General features: G+C 46.2%; 1 protein-coding gene and 1 long non-coding RNA gene across 15 annotated transcripts in view; one reads left to right on the plus strand and one right to left on the minus strand.

The window, feature by feature from the left end:
• Positions 1-18,096, plus strand: part of LOC127057093 (uncharacterized) — a 256,427-nt gene that overhangs the window by 147,345 nt on the left and 90,986 nt on the right. The window lies entirely within an intron of this gene.
• The window catches only part of HDAC8 (histone deacetylase 8), a 97,637-nt gene that overhangs the window by 37,427 nt on the left and 42,114 nt on the right, over positions 1-18,096 (minus strand). For 10 of the 14 annotated variants that reach the window (XR_007775977.1, XR_007775984.1, XR_007775982.1 and 7 more), the window contains 2 exons: positions 2,111-2,283; positions 168-262 (listed from right to left, as the gene is read on the minus strand). Coding sequence is in view for 5 of the 14 variants with exons in the window: in XM_050965584.1 (XP_050821541.1) it covers positions 168-262; positions 2,111-2,283 (268 nt within the window). In the remaining 9 variants the exon portion in view is untranslated. Of the gene's footprint in view, positions 1-167; positions 267-2,110; positions 2,284-18,096 lie in introns of all 14 variants that reach the window. The other 4 variants (XR_007775979.1, XR_007775978.1, XM_050965588.1 and 1 more) reach the window with 1 other exon arrangement.

Here is an 18,096-nt window from a genome sequence, read left to right on the forward strand (position 1 = left end):
GGTCTCGGGTTTTGGGAACAAGAGCCCACTATGCTGCTGGGACAGTGTGTTATTGTTACAGGGGTGTCTCTCAACAAAACAGTATTGAGTGGCAAGGATGCCGTTTTGATTAGGTGGAATGACTCAGCTCTCATTCTAGGAGAAGGGATGGTTTGTCAGAGCCTTACCTCGTGATCTGGGATCTCGGAGGGTAGCGTTCTCCCCAGGATGACCCCGGTCAAGTATGTCCAGCAGCGGGCTGTGTTGGCAAGGTTGTAGCCTCCTGTCTCCAGCAAGAATCGTGAAATTAGAAAGGGGAAGAGGGAGAGAGAAGGAGAGAGGCAGTTTTAATGAAAGGAATGCATTGTTGAGAAGCAAGAGATTTTATATCTGCAATGCATATGAATAAGGCTTTTTATTTGGTCTTCTCAAGTCATGCACAGTAACTGTATTTTGCACCTGTTGGATGCATAGGGCTAAGTTAAAACAGTTAATCACCAGTACTAAGAAGGAAGACTTGCAAAACTGAACCCACTGGTCATCTCAGCAATTGCACATGCAATATCATCCACCCCTCCAGATCTGGTTTCAAGAGATACCTGCAAGCTGCAAGCCTTTGACTCCAAGGGTCAAGATTTCCTAAGGTGACATGGTGGGGAGGGAGATGCTCAGGCTCAGCATGGAAGGAGTTAACGTAAGTGGAGCGGAGCAAACTAATCAGGTACAGCAGTTTGGGATCTCCCTTTTAACTTAGTTTGTGATCCAAAATGAAATCAAGGCTAAGCAACACTGATCGTTAGCTGATAAAATTTCCATCCGTGCCACCCTCTGAGCAAGAATCCCTCTGGAGGGGAATTTACTCTTATTTAAAAGTAGTGACCAAAATATGAAGCCAACTGAAGTGGTGAAACAACCTGTGAGTAGATTCTGCATCTGAGCATCCCCAAATTAACACAAACTCCAAAGTGGGGCTCATTCTGGGGCTCAGCAAGTCAAAAGCACCAATCTATTTGCAATCAGCACTGCTGTGTCCTTACTTTGTGCAAGGGGAATCTTTCCACTCAAATAACCATCAGAAACCTTTAGGAGTTCTTACAAACAATAAACAGTAACTTAATCAAAACTCCACTTTGGGAGACTGAAAACAGTTTCACATTCTCTCTCCCCCTTTGCCTTCTGGCAAACATCAATCTCCCTGCTCAGAACGGAGCCATCTGAGTTTTGTTATTTTCCCTAAGACAGTGGCTAGTTTTCCTCATTTCTTGGCAAGAAGTGGTAGATAAAACAAATTTCTCTGTGCCTCTCCTCCTCACGCTCACAGCTGGTTTGAACACTCAGAACAGTCACCAAACAACTAGCAGTAGCTAAGTCAAATTTTAGGCCCAATTGGTTGTACTTGGTGATATCCCTTAAATGATACAACCTACCCCCTAAACGGATAGCTGCTACTCGAGCAGCTGATGCAGTGGGTAAGGCATCTTCCAAAAGAAGTTGAGATTTCCTGGGACAAAGTGCTCCTCCCTTGCCCCATTTTGTTGACATAGAATTGCTTATTTCCCATCCACTGGACAAGCAGCTAGTAATATTGAGTGGCAGAATGCGCTACAAGCCAAAAGGCACTCAAGGGGCTTCCATTAGGTATCAAAATTCTGCTTTATTGTGAATGAAGCCAATAAAAGATTCAAACGCTGCCTGAATCCAAATGAGATAATTCATTGCCAGATGCCCAAGGTAGGTCTGGGAGCATAATGCTTACTTTTAAAGAGAAGGCCTGCAGTGCAGATCATGAGAGCTGGGACTCAAAGCTAGCATTGAGCAGACAGAGTCAGAGGTGACTGAGGTTAACAGCTGATCTCTGGAGGGGCCAAGCAACCTTTAACCTAGGATCTCGGAGTCAGGAATTGAGACGTGGACTTGTTGGTACCAAGGAGTTGAAGTCTGTGTAAAAGAAGCACTGCATCAGCAATACAGTGCCCCCCCTTATGCTATGCATACTCAGTTTCTTCAGCTGCCCTTCTCAAATGATGCCGCTTTCAGAAGCAGAAGGGCTCACTTTCAAAGAGCAGCCTCAGGGGAGCAAGCCGTATTAACCTGTTACTTGAAGAGAAGAATAAGTCTCTCATGCACTTACCTCCTCCCAGGATGAGAGTAGCCAGCTGCCACTGGAGAACATACTTCAGACACTTGCCAATCCCCACTGGAGTCATGTTAAATGAACACATGGGGTCCCCAGCTATCGTATCTGCTCCCAGCTGCAGGACTACCGCTTCTGGGTTGAACGCCATGTACACCTCCTTCAACACACTGCATGCAATAAAACAAAACAGAGTTCCCACAAATGGCCACACCTCCGTGGAACATTGAGACATGTGATGTGTGCAGGCCATTTCAGCCAGCTAAACCACACTGTTACTTTGCCTTTCCAATCATTGTCTAGGCTTTGCATTTTGAGCAGAGAAGTACTTTCCTATTTCCCAGAATGCCACTTTGGTCAAAGTTATGACAGACATGGTAGACCTGGACTCTGCTCTTCAGTCACATTGCATGTTAAAAGGGCCTAAAAACAGTAAGGAAATGGAAAGTGATTTTGCAGTACCAACAAAAATCCAGGCCAGAGGCACCAAAACATTTCTACCTCAGCAAACAGGGAGAAAAATATACAAAAATCTCACTTGATACATAAACATAAAACAATGTGATAAATTGGAGAGCTGGTTAAAAGTAACAGCTCCTACGTGATAATGATCTTACATTTACATGACTTTCATCCAGACGTATCCCAAACATTAGTGAAACTTCAGCCCTAGTTGTACTAACACTTGCTCACCTAAGTAACTTTACAGATGTGAGCAGTCCCACTGAGCTCAAAGTTATTTGTGTGCACAAGTGTTTGCAGGACCAAGGAACTGGGTTTTATGAGCTTCAGGTGAAAGCATTACTTCACTCACCAGTGAGGGCTTGTCTACCTGGTGACTTAGTTCATGCCAAGCTGGAGTGTAAGTCTACAGCGCTGGCCATCCAAACCCTACTACTGCAACTAACTGTTCTGGAGTGCACTCTGATGTACTGCTATGTCTCTTTAAGTGTGCAGCAGCAGGGTCCACATGGCAACTTAGCATGCAGCAGGCTAGTGAACTGTACACTCACACCCTTGCTGCACGCTGCATTGCCATGTAGAAAAGCCCTGAAGTGCACTCACCTCTGGGTGAAAAGCAACAAATGTTTAAGAGTGCAGCAATGTCAACTGTTAGTTCATGAATAATAGTGAAGAATATGGCATCTACACAGTAATAGTTTAGGATAGGAAGGGAAGAGCTGTATCCATGTCTGACTGCAGAGGTAAATAGTAGGTAATTACCCACACAGAATTTGGGAGGAAAACTAAAGCTAAGACTCCTAATCTTACTACATGCTGCTAGATCTTTAATGGCCTTATGGCTGTTAAAATAGGAATAAATACACAATAAATATTATGTAGACAGAATATACAATGAACATACATTGTACTTTCAAACCTATGAAAATATCCCAAACTTAATATCTGCAGAGTGCTGAGAAGTGTTGGAAGAAGGCAGCACACTCTAAACATGCCCCATATGTGCTGAGAGCTTGGCCCAAGGGCACAGGACTTCTCAGTGGAGTGGGATTTGGTATAAATGAGGAAAATGATGATTTTAGCAGATTAATAACCTGAAAGAGGAGCCTCAAAATACCACCATCACCCCATTAAAAAACAAATGAGTTCTTTCTTCCTGTGAGCAGCAGACAGGATCTAAACTGTATTAGTAAACACTGCACCTCCCCATACAGTCACAAAAGGCATTGCGGGGTTTGCTAACCTTGGCATTGTACTTTTTTTTTGCTCCTATGACACAAGTATCACATGTGATCAATTTGCCTGACCCACTTTTTGCCACACACTGGGGATTTTCACTGATCAATAACATGAGACAGTCAAGTCTTTGTACTTTGTAGGAACTCTAGTAATTTCTCAGTCTATCTGACAACCTTGATGTGAAACTACTGAAACATACAATATCACTATCCACACCAGGGTATTTCAGGAGGGAGCTGACCACACCCAGCCAGCAAGTCATGGGTTTGAGGTTTTGTACCCCTGCCAAAGGGAAGGGAGGTAGGGAGTGCATCAGACTACAGCACATTAGTAACTTCCCTCTAAACACATGAGGTGCCCATCTCAAATTTGGTATGTAAGCGGGCAACATGATCTGTACAGCATGGATGACTCAGGTTCAGGTGCATTCAGCAACCAGAGCGGCACAAATGAGAATGTCACCAGGGCACAGTGTGGAAGAGTGGATGTCTTAGGGGATTAGCAATAGGATATGGATTCTTCAGCTCTACAGCAGGCCACTGCTCCAGAGCCAGCCCAAGGCAGGTATGACCAAGAGTTGCTACTATCCAAGGGGTTAGTTCAGTGGGTCTCAAACTTTTTTACTGGCAACCCCTTTCACATCGCAAGCCTCTGAGTGTGACTCCCCTAATAAATTAAACACCCTTTTAAATATATTTAACACTATTATAAATGCTGGAGGCAAGCAGGGTTTGGGTAGAGGTTGACAGCTTGCGACCCCCCATGTAATGACCTCGCAACACCCTGAGGGGTCCTGACCCCAGTTTGAAAACCCCTGGGCTAGTTGGTAGACAGCGTAGTGGTTGGAGGGGGGGGGGAAGAGAGGGAGAGGAGGAAGAAGAGAATCACAATTTAGTGGATAATTGAATGGGTAAACAAAACCCAACCCTCACAATTAACACAAAACTAGGCCCCATGGCTGGCAGGCTCAGAAGGGACACCAACAGCTGGATGGCCTCTGGAGGCCAGACTCCTTTCTCATCACTAACGGAGGCTCTTTGAGGGCTTGATAATAATGACTGGGGTTGGGGAGGATATGCACTGCGATTGCCCGTGCTACAATTGTACTCTTGATAATATAGTTCAGTCCCCTGGGCTGTCAATCCGGAGCTAACCTCAAACACACCACCCAGGGTGTGTACTCTCTCCCAGACAACCTCTCGAGAGTAACACCAGCATTCTGGGGAGGACATGCCAGGAGACTGATGTTTTTCTATTGGCACAGACAATATCTCACCCAGATTTCTCATCACACTTGAGTGGCCCCCACTATTCACATCCTTCTGCCAAAGGGCCCCACATTGTGGTAATCTTCCCTCCTGCAAGGGTTCATTCAAACCCATGAGTGCTGCTCCTTCAGTTTTCTGGGGAGTGGGGTGGGGAACAGTGGTCATTGCAGAGTGATGCAAGTCATTCCTTTCCCCAGGGCTAGGGATACTGCCTCCACACTGGCCTCCTTAGTGCTAGAGCTTGTTCACCCAGCTGCTCTTATCCCTGTGTGCGACTATCCCAACTGACCTTTCCCCAGGACACTCCTCTCTGCTGAGTTTCTCTACTTCTGTTAGACACACACTAGTTTCTGGCTACCTTGAACAAGGCACTCTGCATTCCTCGAGGTTCCATTAGCAAAGGGGAGACACATGAAACGCTATGGCCAGTGGAATGTTTGCCTCTTGCTAGAGAAGAATGGGAAGATCTGTTACTGAGGCCATTAGATCCAATGTCAGATGGGCCGAAATTGCTGCCAACAGCCACTTTTCAAGATACACATTTTGAAGAAGTTTCATTTGATGGGCAATTTTGTGAGAGCTCTCCAGCGCCAACGACAGCTCCCACTGGAACCTGTAAACGTTTGCACAGGTCTGGTTCTCCGTAATCCTGCCTCATCTAGGGGACATTCTCTTCTTGTGGCAGAATCCACCACTTCCACAGAAGGCAAGAATTGCTACCATACAAGCCCTGTGATTATTCCTAAAAGAGCTACACTGAACACATTCAGTCTGTTTCCAGCCACACAGAACCAATCCAGGTCCCAAGACTTCCCAATATTTCTCAGCAAAGGCTCCCAGTTAGGACAGTGAAGCATCCCTGCAGGCTGCTCTGACCCTTTTGCTCACAATATAAAGTTTTTAACTTCAACACTCATCCTAAACAGCACTTTTCATTTTCAAAGCACTTTGCAGATCTTACCTAAATGATAAGCATCAATACTGCCTAAGCTCCTGGAATCTCTGTTAGAGCACGTTGATAATACAGCCCCATGCTCAAGGAGAGAGTAACTCTTTCTACTCATCTGGGAAGAGATGGGAAGTGCTGCTCTACAATCACCTCCATCTACATTCTGGAAGAATTTCTTCTCTAGGCAACCTCTGATACTGGTGCCAGATTTGGCAAACAGGCTAAATTTCAAGCTATACAAGAATGTAACAGAAACCAACTCCAGGTGGCCAGAGCCCAACAGTCTTAAGAGTTTGTCTATCTCACAGGATTCTATCATGCCTGACCATGACTGTGGACAATCAAGGAAGGTGACAATGATCATAGCTTAGTGGGCAGCGTAGATGAGGACAAACGGGGTTCAGCATTGTGTCGACCACCTGATTAAATCCCATCAGGGCAGCATATGGGGAGAAAATGGCATTGCCTGTGCTGTGCTTTGTGTGGCTAAACAGAGGCCCTCAGTCCCTAGGGCTGTAAAGCCAGCATCTTTCATCAGCTCTAAATTCACTCAAAACAAGGAAGTGGCAGAAGTATAAGTGCCCCTTTGTTACATACTGAAAGGTCAGAAGAATGGAGCCTCTTGACTGGAGTGCAGCTGAGAGTGGGTTTGTGTTGGGGTGGGATGTGAAAGCCAACCACTCTTGTTTCTTGAGTGAACACAGAATGGAAGCTAAAATGTTATCTAGCATTGATTACATTCATTAGGGATCACACAGGCATTCAAACCTTCTCTTGGCTAGTCACAGGTGAATCTCAGTATGGTTTGTGGTTTTGAAAAATCTGGAAGAGCTCCCAAAGTTTGGACTCCTCTTCAAGCCTTCAGAAAATGAGTGATGGAATAGTCCCCTAGCCCTCATGAAACAGTGTCCCAAACCCACCAAACTACCACCCCCCGAATCCGTTCCCTTTCCCACAACCGCTACACTCAACCTTAACTGATTCTGCCTCTCTCCCCACTCAGCCTGTTCTCTCTCTCCTTACAGATGACACCCATTCCTTTCCAGATTAAACAAAGGCATCCTTCTTCTGATTCTCCTTCCTTCTCAAAATCCCAACGATTTAAGGCTGAAGTCTTCCCATTAGGCTCATTTAATGCAGGTCACTGGTATGAAAAATCTTTTACTGCCTGCAGAGCTCTGCAACACCTGTGCATAGCAAGCCATCAGCCACAATCCAGCTCCAGCCAGGAACAGCCAAACCTGATCATCATCTGAAGGCTGTTCAATACATCTTATGGGAACCACACTGGACCCAGGACCGACCCCTGGGGAATTCCACTTGATACCGGCTACCAACTAGACATCAAGCTGTTGATCGCTACCCGTTGAGCCTGACAATCTAGCCAGCTTTCTATCCATCTTATAGTCCATTCATCCAAGCCATACTTTTTTAACTTGCTGGCAAGAATACTGTGGGAGACCGTATCAAAAGCTTTGCTAAAGTAAAGATATATCATGTCCACCCCTATCCCATTATAGAAGGCAATAAGATTGGTCAGGCATGACACCCTTGGTGAATTCATTTTGAGTGTTCCTGATCACCTTTCTCTCTTCCAAGTGCTTCAAAATGGTTTCCTTGAGGACCTGTGCCATGATTTTTCCAGAGACTGAGGTGAGGCTGACTGGTGTGCAGTTCCCCTGGTTCTCGTTCTTCCCTTTTTTAAAGATAGGCACTATATTTGCCTTTTTCCAATCATCCAGGACCTCCCCCGAGCACCACCAGTTTTCAAAGATAATGGCCAACCGCTCTGCAATCACATCAGCCAATTCCCTCAGCCCCTTCGGATGCATTAGATCTGGACCCATGGACTTATGCATGTCCAGCTTATCTAAATAGTCCTTAACCTGTTCTTTCACCACTGAGGTCTGTTCACCTCCTCCTCATACTGTGCTGCCCAGGACAGCAGTGCAGGAGTTAACTTGTCTGTGAAGATCAAGGCAAAACAAAAAAGCATCGAGTACTTCAGCTTTTTCCACATCATCTATCACTAGGTTGCCTCTCCCATTCATTAAAGGTCCCACGCTTTCCCTGACCTTTTTCTTGTTGCTAAAATACCTATAGGAACCCTTCTTCTTACCCTTCATATCCCTTGCTAGCTGCAACTCGTTGTGTTTTGGCCTTCCTGATGACACCCCTGCATGCTCGAGCAATATTTTTATACTCCTCCCTAGTCATCTGATCAAGTTTCCACTTCTTGTAAGCTTTCTTTTTGAGTTTAAGCTCACCAAAGATTTCACTGTTAAGCGAAGCTGGTCGCCTGCCATATTTGCTATTATTTCTGCACTTTGGGATGGTTTGCTCCTGTGCCCTTAATAAGGCTTCTTTAAAATACAGCCAGCTTTCCTGCACCCCTTTCTCCCTCATATTAGCCTCCCAGGGGATCCCGCCCATTAGTTCCCTAAGGGTATGTCTACACTACGGGATTACTCTGATTTTACAGAATTTGATTTTTGGAAACAGATTGTATAAAGTCGAGTGCATGCGGCCACACTAAACACATTAATTCGGTGGTGTGCGTCCATAGTACCGAGGCTAGCGTTGATTTCCGGAGCATTGCACTGTGGGTAGCTATCCCATAGTTCCCGCAGTCTCCTCCGCCCATTGGAATTCTGGGTTGAGATCTCAATGGTGGGTGGTTTGGGTACATGTCATCAGTCCCCCCTCTCCCTCCATCCCTCCGTGAAAGCAACGGCAGACAACCGTTTTGCACCTTTTTTCCTGGGTGAACTATGCAGACGCCATACCACAGCAAGCATGGAGCCCACTCAGTTCACCGCAGCAGTCATGAACATTGTAAACACCTCATGCATTATCATGCAGTTTATGCTGAACCAGAACCTGCAAAACCAAGCGAGGAGGTGGCGGCAGTGCGGCGACGAGAGAGATGAGGACAAGGACATAGAATTATCTCAAACCGTGGGCCCCGGTGCTTTGGAAATCATGGTGTTAATGGGGCAGGTTCATGTCATGGAACGTTGATTCTGGGCCTGGGAAACAAGCACAGACTGGTGGGACCACACAGTGTTGCAGGTGTGGGATGATTCCCAGTGGCTGCGAAACTTTTGTATGCATAAGGCCACTTTCATGGAACTTTGTGACTTGCTTTCCCCTGCCCTGAAGCACCAGAATACCAAGATGAGAGCAGCCCTCACGGTTGAGAAGCGAGTGGCGATAGCCCTCTGGAAGCTTGCAACACCAGACAGCTCCTGGTCAGTTGGGAATCAATTTGGAGTGGGCAAATCTACTGTGGGAGCTGCTGTGATCCAAGTAGCCAAAGCAATCACTGTGCTGCTGCTATCAAAGGTAGTGACTCTGGGACATGTGCAGGTCATATTGGATGGCTTTGCTGCAATGGGATTCCCTAACTGTGGTGGGGCGATAGATGGAACCCATATCCCTATCTTGGCACCAGAGCAGCCAGCACATAAACTGCAAGGGGTAGTTTTCAATGCTGCTGCAAGCACTGGTGGATCACAAGGGACATTTCACCAACATCAACGTGGGATGGCCAGGAAAGGTTCATGACGCTCAGGTCTTCAGGAACACTAATCTGTTTAAATGGCTGCAGCAAGGGATTTTCTTCCCAGACCAGAAAATAACAGTTGTGGATGTTGAAATGCCTATAGTTATCCTTGGGAACCCAGCCTACCCCTTAATGCCATGGCTCTTGAAGTCATACACAGCAGCCTGGACAGTAGTCAGGAGCTGTTCAACTATAGGCTGAGCAAGTGCAGAATGGTGGTAGAATGTGCATTTGGACATTTAAAGGGATGCTGGCGTACTTTACTGACTTGCTCAGACCTCAGCAAAACCAATATTCCCATTATTGCTGCTTGCTGTGTGCTCCACAATCTCCATGAGAGTAAGAGGGAGACATTTATGGCGAGATGGGAGGTTGAGGAAAATCGCCTGGCGGCTGATTACGTGCAGCCAGACACCAGGATGGTTAGAAAAGTACAGGAGGGTGCGGTGCGCATCAGAGAAGCTTTGAAAACCAGTTTCATGACTGGCCAGGCTACCGTGTGAGAGTTCTGTTTGTTTCTCCTGATGAAAACCTGACCCCTTGATTGACTCATTCCTTGTAAGCCACCCACCCTCCCCGCTTCGATCACAGCTTGCTTTCAAAGGAAATAAAGTCACTATCATTTAAAAACCATGTATTCTTTAGTAATTGATTATAAAAATAGGGAGAGAACTGACAAGGTAACCTGGGTGGGGTGTGGGAGGAGGAAAGGAAGGAAAAGGCCACTTCAAAACGTGTTGACTGACAGCCTTTTGCTTGGGCTGTCCACTGGGGTGGAGTGGCAGGGTGCACGGAGCCTCCCCCCGTGTTCTTGGACATCTGGGTGAGGAGGCTATGGAACATGGGGAGGGTGGTTAGGGGCTGCAGTGGCACTCCTGCTGCTATTCCTGAAGCTCCACCAGACGCTGAAGCATGTCCATTTGATCCTGCAGCATTGCATCCTGCCTCCTCTGATCTTCCTGTCACCACCTCTCATCTCGAGCGCCCCTCCTCTTCTCACATTCTTCCCTCCTGTCCTCATGTTCATTGGCCGCTTTCCTGTACTGTGATACTCTTTCCTTCCACTTATTCAAATGAGCTCTTTCACTGCGGGTCGACTGCATGATCTCAGAGAACATTTCATCTTGCACGTGTTTTTTTTTTTTGCCGCCTTATCTGAGATAGCCTTTGGGACGGAGGAGGGAAGCTTGAAAAATTTGCAGCTGAGGGAAGGAAAAAAAGGGAGAGAAGTATTTAAAGAGATACATTTTACAGAACAATGGTTATACTCTTTCACGGTGAACAACACTATTCACATTACATAGCACATGTGATTTCGGTACAAGGTCATATTTTGCATCTTAATATTGAGTGCCTGCAGCTTTGGTGTTAGAGATCACAGGCGCAGGGCCGGGCAACAAAATTCAGCTTGCTTGCGGCCTTGGTAAGCCATTGTCTTTTGGCTTCTGCAACCTTCATAAAAGCAGCGCCCTCCTTTCCCATACCAAGCAAAGCCCGTTGAGTGCTGCAGTTTTCGTGTTAACGTGCAGCAGCAGAAACCAAACTAACCCCCTAATCCAATTCTCTGGGATGATCACTTTACCCCTCCCCCACACCGTGTGTCTGGTATCAGGGAAGATCCCTGCTAAACAAATGCAAACAGCTCAGCGCCAATACCCGCCCCCCCCCCCAACTGCTTGGCTAACTGCAGGGAAGGATTTCTTTTCAGCCACAGGCAAACAGCCCCATAGGAACAGCCACCTCTGTCCCCTTAATTAAATTCCCGTATTTCATTCGGGTTACCATGAACAATATCACTCTCCTGAGGATAACACAGCGAGATAAAGAACGGATGTTGCTTGAATGCCAGCAAACACTGGGACCATACATTGTCATGCTTTGTCATGCAATGATATCAGATTACTTGCTACTAGCATGACATGGTAAAGTGTCCTACCATGCAGGATGGAATAAGGCTGCACTGCCCAGAAACCTTCTGCAAAGGCTTTTGGAGTACCTCCAGGAGAGCTTCATGGAGATGTCCCTGGAGGATTTCCACTCTATCCCCAGTTACGGTAATAGACTTTTCCAGTAGCTGTACTGGCCGAGAATGCATTACAAGTTCTTAGGCCAAATTAATCATTAAAAAACTTTGCTTTTAAACCATGTTTTATATTTATAAAAGGTACACTCACCAGAGTCCCTTCTATGGCTTCATAGTCTGGGATATCGCCTTGGGAGGGTTGGAAGGCTACTTCAGTCAGGCTGAGAAAAAGATCCTGGCTGTTGGGGAGTATGGTGTGCTGTGTGCTCTCCGCTGTTAGTCTCACAGCCCTAGGTAGCTTTTGCTCTGGCCTCCATGTTCAGGAAACGAGCATGCACGTACTCTCAAGCGAGAAGCATTACCCGAAAGTAACCGTTGGGGCTAGGCAAATTTTGTGGTCAGCCAGTTCCAGGAACCCCCCCCCCCCCGAGGGTGGTAACGAGGCACCTGTAAATCTCCTAATTAGGAGAAACCTGGCCAAAAAACTGAACACGTCATTACTCTTATAAATTGCCCACCGTGCAAGCAGTGGGCAGGGAGAAAATGCAGAAACCTGTACCCGTAACCGAGCCTGATCAACTCGAAGTCTCCCTCGGCTCCGTGTTCTCAGAAGCCTACCCGTCTGCCGGTGGTAATGAAACGTTTGTGGTCTGTGTGTGTAAGTATGCCTAGCTACTAATTCTGCTAACTAACTGAGCCTGTAATCGTGTTGTAAGCCGGAGACGAAAGCCGATCCCAGCCGCCCCAAGGCTCCTGCTAGGGGAAACCCGCTAACCAGGAAACCTTGAACGCAAGGGGGATTGGCCGGAGTCTCACGGCAATCTTTAACTGTCTTATTGCATTTTTTTTTACTTAGACGAGTAATTGCATTTATGCTTAATAATAGCACCAATAGCACCTTTACTAACCCTTGGAAGGACCTAAATAACTACTGGGACTTAGAGCGGTACCAGGGTCAGCTTCTGTTTGTAATTGCAGTATTTTTATTATTTGTTCTAGTATTATATTGTAGGCCCAAGTTGTAACTAGTATTAAGTTGTTCCTCATCCTCACTTGTGACCCATTCAATAAACCCTCAATTTTAACCCCACGACTCATTGTTTGCGTTATCCCCATTGCTACCTTCAGGGCACTTGTCACCCCTCCCGAGTACATCCAGTGATCGAGCCTCCGCCCTATCCCAACGCTCATTACCCGGTAGATAACGGGCACCTTGTGACCATATCGGTGGAGCGAGGGGCAAGAGTAATCAGTGATCAACATCCGCAAGCTTGTCCTCCTCCTCCTCCTCATCTTCCCCGTCCGTGAAATCCTCAGGCATGGCTAAGAGTACCCCGTCCTCGGAATCCACGGTCAGGGTGGAGTAATGGTGGCGGCGCCCCCTAGAATTGCATGCAGCTCAGCGTAGAAGCTGCATGTCTGCAGCTCTGCACCGGATCATCTGTTTGCTTCTTTGGTTTTCTGGTAGGCTTGTCTGAGATCCTTAACTTTCATGTGGCACTGTAGTGAGTCCCTGTTGTGTCTTCTCTCCATCATGCCCTTGGAGACTTTTTCAAATATTTTGGCATTCCATCTTTTGGAACGGAGTTCTGCTAGCATGGAATCCTCTCCCCATACAGTGATCACATCCAGTATTTCCCACACAGTCCATGCTGGAGCTCTTTTTCGATTATCGGACTGCATGATTACCTGTGCTGATGAGCTCTCCAGGCTGGGCAAACAGGAAATGAAATTCAAAAGTTCCTGGGGCTTTTCCTGTCTACCTGGCCAGTGCATCTGAGTTCAGATTGCTGTCCACAAGGGTCACAATGGTGCACTGTGGGATAGCTCCCAGAGGCCAATACCACCAAATTGCGTCCACACTAACCCTAATTCGAACTGGCAATGTCGATTTCAGCACTACTCTCCTCGGGGAGGAGTACAGAAATCTATTTTAAGAACCCTTTATGCCGAAGTAAATGGCTTTGTTGTGTGGACGGGTGCAGGGTTAATTCGATTTAGCGCTGCTAAATTCGACCTAAACTCATAGGTAGACCAGGCCAAAGGGAGTCAAAGTCTGCTTTACTGAAGTCCAGGGTCCGTGTTTTGCTACTCTCCTTTCTTCCTTTTGTGAGGATCCTGAACTCAACCATCTCATGGTCACTGCTGCCCAGGTTGCCACTCCTACTTCCCCTACCAATTCTTCCCTGTTTGTAAGCAGCAGCTCAAGAGGAGAATGGCCCCTGATTGGTTCCTCCAATAATTGCACCGGAAGTTGTCCCCAGCACTCTCCTAAATCTTCCTGGATTGTCTGTGCACTGCTGTATTGTTCTCCCAGCAGATGTCAGGGTGACTGAACTCCCCCATTAGAACCAGGGCCTGTGTTCAAACAGAAAGAAATGAAAGCTTGGGTCTGGGTTTACAGGCCCCATTTCAAACGCTGTGGTCTCTGTAGGGTTTCAGCGCAAATCTCACCATTGTTGCAGCGGTTATTTTTGCAGGGCAGTATATTTTTAATCATGTCAACTTTATAGAGTCTGGCCGAGCACTTAGAATCAGTGTCTTGTTGCATGATGAAATCCAGATCAACTCAAAGAAATCCAGATGGTGGGCCAGCCATCTTGCAATTGTTGTAGGTGCTTTGCCGGGTGCAACCCCTATAAGCTTAGGCACCTGACCTTCCAAGACTATCCCCAAACAGGTACCAAGCCCAGCATTCGAGCAGTGTTCCCATTCCTACCTGTTGGGTCTGGCACCCAGAATAAACCTCTCTCTTTATGAGAGCTGCACTGCTTGTACCCCATCCTGATGCCCAAACCCTGAGCATGGACTCTTCTAATTAGAGATCCTCCATTTCCCTCCCACATGCTCCATGGTTGCTTTCGAAGCCTGGCATGTCATTAGCTTTATTCTGAAGTCTCAGGGAGCTTTCTAAAAGCCCACCATCGACCTCCTGACTGATGGAAGTCCTGTTATCAGGTGTGCTGAGTAAGATGGCAGGGACTGAAGAGTGGAGGTGGCAGGCTGACTGGAGAAGTGCAGTGGTTTTGCTTGGGACAAGAACTTGAAAAATAATAATGATAAAAAGTTGTTTAAAATAGGTCAGGCATAAAAATCAGGCTGCCTGATCACTTCATTTCAGCTGGACATTTTGTGTCTGTATTAGCACATCTCCTCTTTCCACAGCAGCAGCAGGTGTGGCTCCAGCCTAATTCCAACATTATTTCATGGAAAGCCTTGAAAACAGATTGTCTTTGAGTGGGTACAGGGTACCATGCTTATTCTTTTAGTCATTCTACATTTCAATGTGCATCATAGTTAACAGGAGCAGCAGCCTCCTTCTGCATCCTTTAGCAACTGTTTATCACATGGCTTTGCAATACAACAGCTGAAGCATGCAGGGCTTAAATTCAGCTGGAGCCCCCTGAAGCAGAACTCCAGAAAATATTTTCAAACTCATGGGAGCCCTGGTGCACCTGCCATGAGGCTGAAGCCACAAGCCTGGGCATGATCCCACCCCCATGGGACTAAACCCCTGAGCCCCTGTGCCTCCCTCCCATGGGGCTAAAGACCTGAGACCCTCCGCCCTGCATCTGAAGCCCAGAGCCCCCCAAATGGGGAAGGGCATGGGGGGCTCTGGGAAATAATCTCTGAGAATTTAAGCCCTGGAGGCATGTATCCATTTAAGTTTTACTTTGTATTTTACACAGTTATGTTTATATTATGCATGCACCACACTTGGAGGGGAGACCCCAGTTCTCCCCACCCGGCTCCATTTTCACTTGTGCAAAGTGAATCAGGACCACTAGCCATGTGATTAGACGAGATAAGTGAGATATCTTTTCTTGTACAAACTTCTGTTGGTGGAAGGGACGAGTTTTGAGAATCACAGAGCTCTACCTTAGATCTGGAGAAAGTAACCTGAGTGTCCAAGATAAATACAAGGTGTGACAGATTCACACATGTTGTCGGAGACCACTTAAAATGGGCAATTAAGGGCTGGCAGGTAGGTGGATTGACTACAGTGATGGAAAAAACCCTCACATTGCTGTAGTGAGCGTCTACACTGATGCACTACATCAGCACAAGTTTAAATGTAGATAAATGTAGTCCCCAAGTCTGTGGGGACTTTCCATGGGAACAACCTGGGTACAAGAATGGTTCCACAATATGCTAACCTCTTCACGGGCCACCTTGAAGAAGAATTTCTGGAAAATGCATCATAAAACCAACAATTTTCATCCACTAGACAGATGACCTAAAAGCCCTCAGATTTCCACCACAATTCAACCACCACCATCCATCCATCAAACTCGCATTAGAACACATCCACACTAGCATCAACTTCCTGGATACCACAATCAGCTTCAACAATGGAACCCTACAGATACCCATAGACAAAAACCCCATAGATGATCACACTTACTTCCACTGACCCAGACATCTCAAGAAATCTGTTCTCTACAGCCAAGCACTCAGATACCAGAGAATATTCTCTGACGAGAAAGTCCAGGGTACACACTTTAAAACACCCTCACCAAACAAGCACATTCCGTCAGAGAAGCAGATCAACACTGTGACATTGCATTCCATATGCTTTATGGAAATATGCTTATGAATATGACGCAACTGGAATATACTTTATACTAAATACCCCTTGTATAGTGTCATTAGAAAGCTTGTAATCTACTAAGTGTGTTCATCCTATTTGTTTGCATGTATTATTTCTATATCTGGAGTTAGGAGAATAAGATATAAACTTGTATCACTGATGTAAACACATTAAGGGTGCTCCAGAAATAATCAGTTGCAAATGGCCTTTGTTACTTGAAAGCCTTCTTGCTCTTCAAGCCCATAGAGAATGGAGACTAGGGGTCTTACAGTGATATGTGACCACATCACCTGATAATGAAATCCATCTTAAATCTGGTACTTTTCCATTTGGAAGGAGGGGTGGGGACCCAGAGACAAAAGATTCCCGCCTTGTGCCACAGCTATGTAAGGGGGTGGAGCAGGACAAAGGAGGCTGCCAGTCATGAGAAAACCCCTGCTTACCACCTGAGATGTTCACTGGAAATAACAAGGACTGTACCAGGAGAAAGGACTGGGCCCAGACTAGGAAGGAGTGTAGGCTGTGAAAGAAGCTTATTGGAACATCTCTAAGGGTGAGATATTACCTGTAATCAGTTTCTTAATGTCTGAGACTTAGACTTGCCTGTTTTTGCTTTACTTTTCTTGCATGCCTTGTTCTGTCTGTTATTACTTGAAACCACTTAAATCCTACTTTTTATACTTAATAAAATCACTTTTTATTAATAAACCCGGAGTAAGTGATTAATACCTGGGGAGCAAACAGCTGTGCATACCTCTCTATCAGTGTTATACAGGGTAAATTCATAAATTGTCTGCCCTGTAGAAGCTTTATACAGAGTAAAATGGATTTATCTGGGGTTCAGGCTCCCAAAAAGGCTGAACACTGGGTGTTAGGAAAGTCCCTGTTAACTGAGAAGCCCCTGGCTGACTGAATCTCAGTTTCAGTGAACTGCAGAGAGGCGTGTCCCAACCTCTGGGTCTGTGCTGAAGCTGACCGGAGCGTCTAATTCAGCAAGACAGGAGTGGAGGGGAGCCTGTTCTGGCAGGAGGGGTGTTCTCAGTGGTATCCCAGCTCATCGAGTGACAGTCTCGAGAAGAGTCTCTGTGACCGAACCTGTCACAAACACATCATGGAACAGGTCACCCAAATACCCCAGGAGAACCTGATGCAATACAGTATGGTCCCACACACGCACTGACTGCACACCCCAGTTACTACCTATCACCCCACATTAGAACCCATGCGGGGTATCAAACAATTACAACCCATATTTGATGAGGAGCATACCCTGAAATAAATCTTTCCCAAGCTTCCTTTTCTGGCCTTCAAGCAACTCAACATCCCCATGCTCATCATCACCAGGACACATCATCTCAAAGCAGCACCAGACTCTGTCAGAACAACAAATGTAAAACCTGCAGCCATATATCCACTGCTACAATGATAATACTCCCCCACCCAACACACTTTCAAGAGCCATGGGTCCTACACATGCCTATCAGAACATGTGGTATACCTCCTCCAGTGTATCAAATGCCCTGACAATAACAATGTGAGCGAAACCAAACACTATGCTCTCGAATGAACTCTCACAGAAAAGCTATAAGACAAGATCATCCTGTCACCCAAGGGCACACACTTTTCACAAAGTGATCACTCCATATCCGACCTCTCAGTCCTCATCCTCAAAGGAAACGTGCACAAAACCTTCAAAAGAAAAGCCTGTGAATTTAAATTCACAACTTTCGCTGGACACTAAAAACCATGGACTTAACAGAGACACTGGTTTTATGGCTCATTACACCAACTGGTCACCCACCTGCTAAGTATTAATTGTCTACTTCATTTCACGCAGCATGCATGAACCCCTTATGCTTAACAATTTGCCACACCTTGCATTTAGA

This window comes from Gopherus flavomarginatus, chromosome 8, assembly GCF_025201925.1.
Source record: "Gopherus flavomarginatus isolate rGopFla2 chromosome 8, rGopFla2.mat.asm, whole genome shotgun sequence".
In the NCBI taxonomy this organism is placed as follows: Eukaryota; Metazoa; Chordata; order Testudines; family Testudinidae; genus Gopherus; species Gopherus flavomarginatus.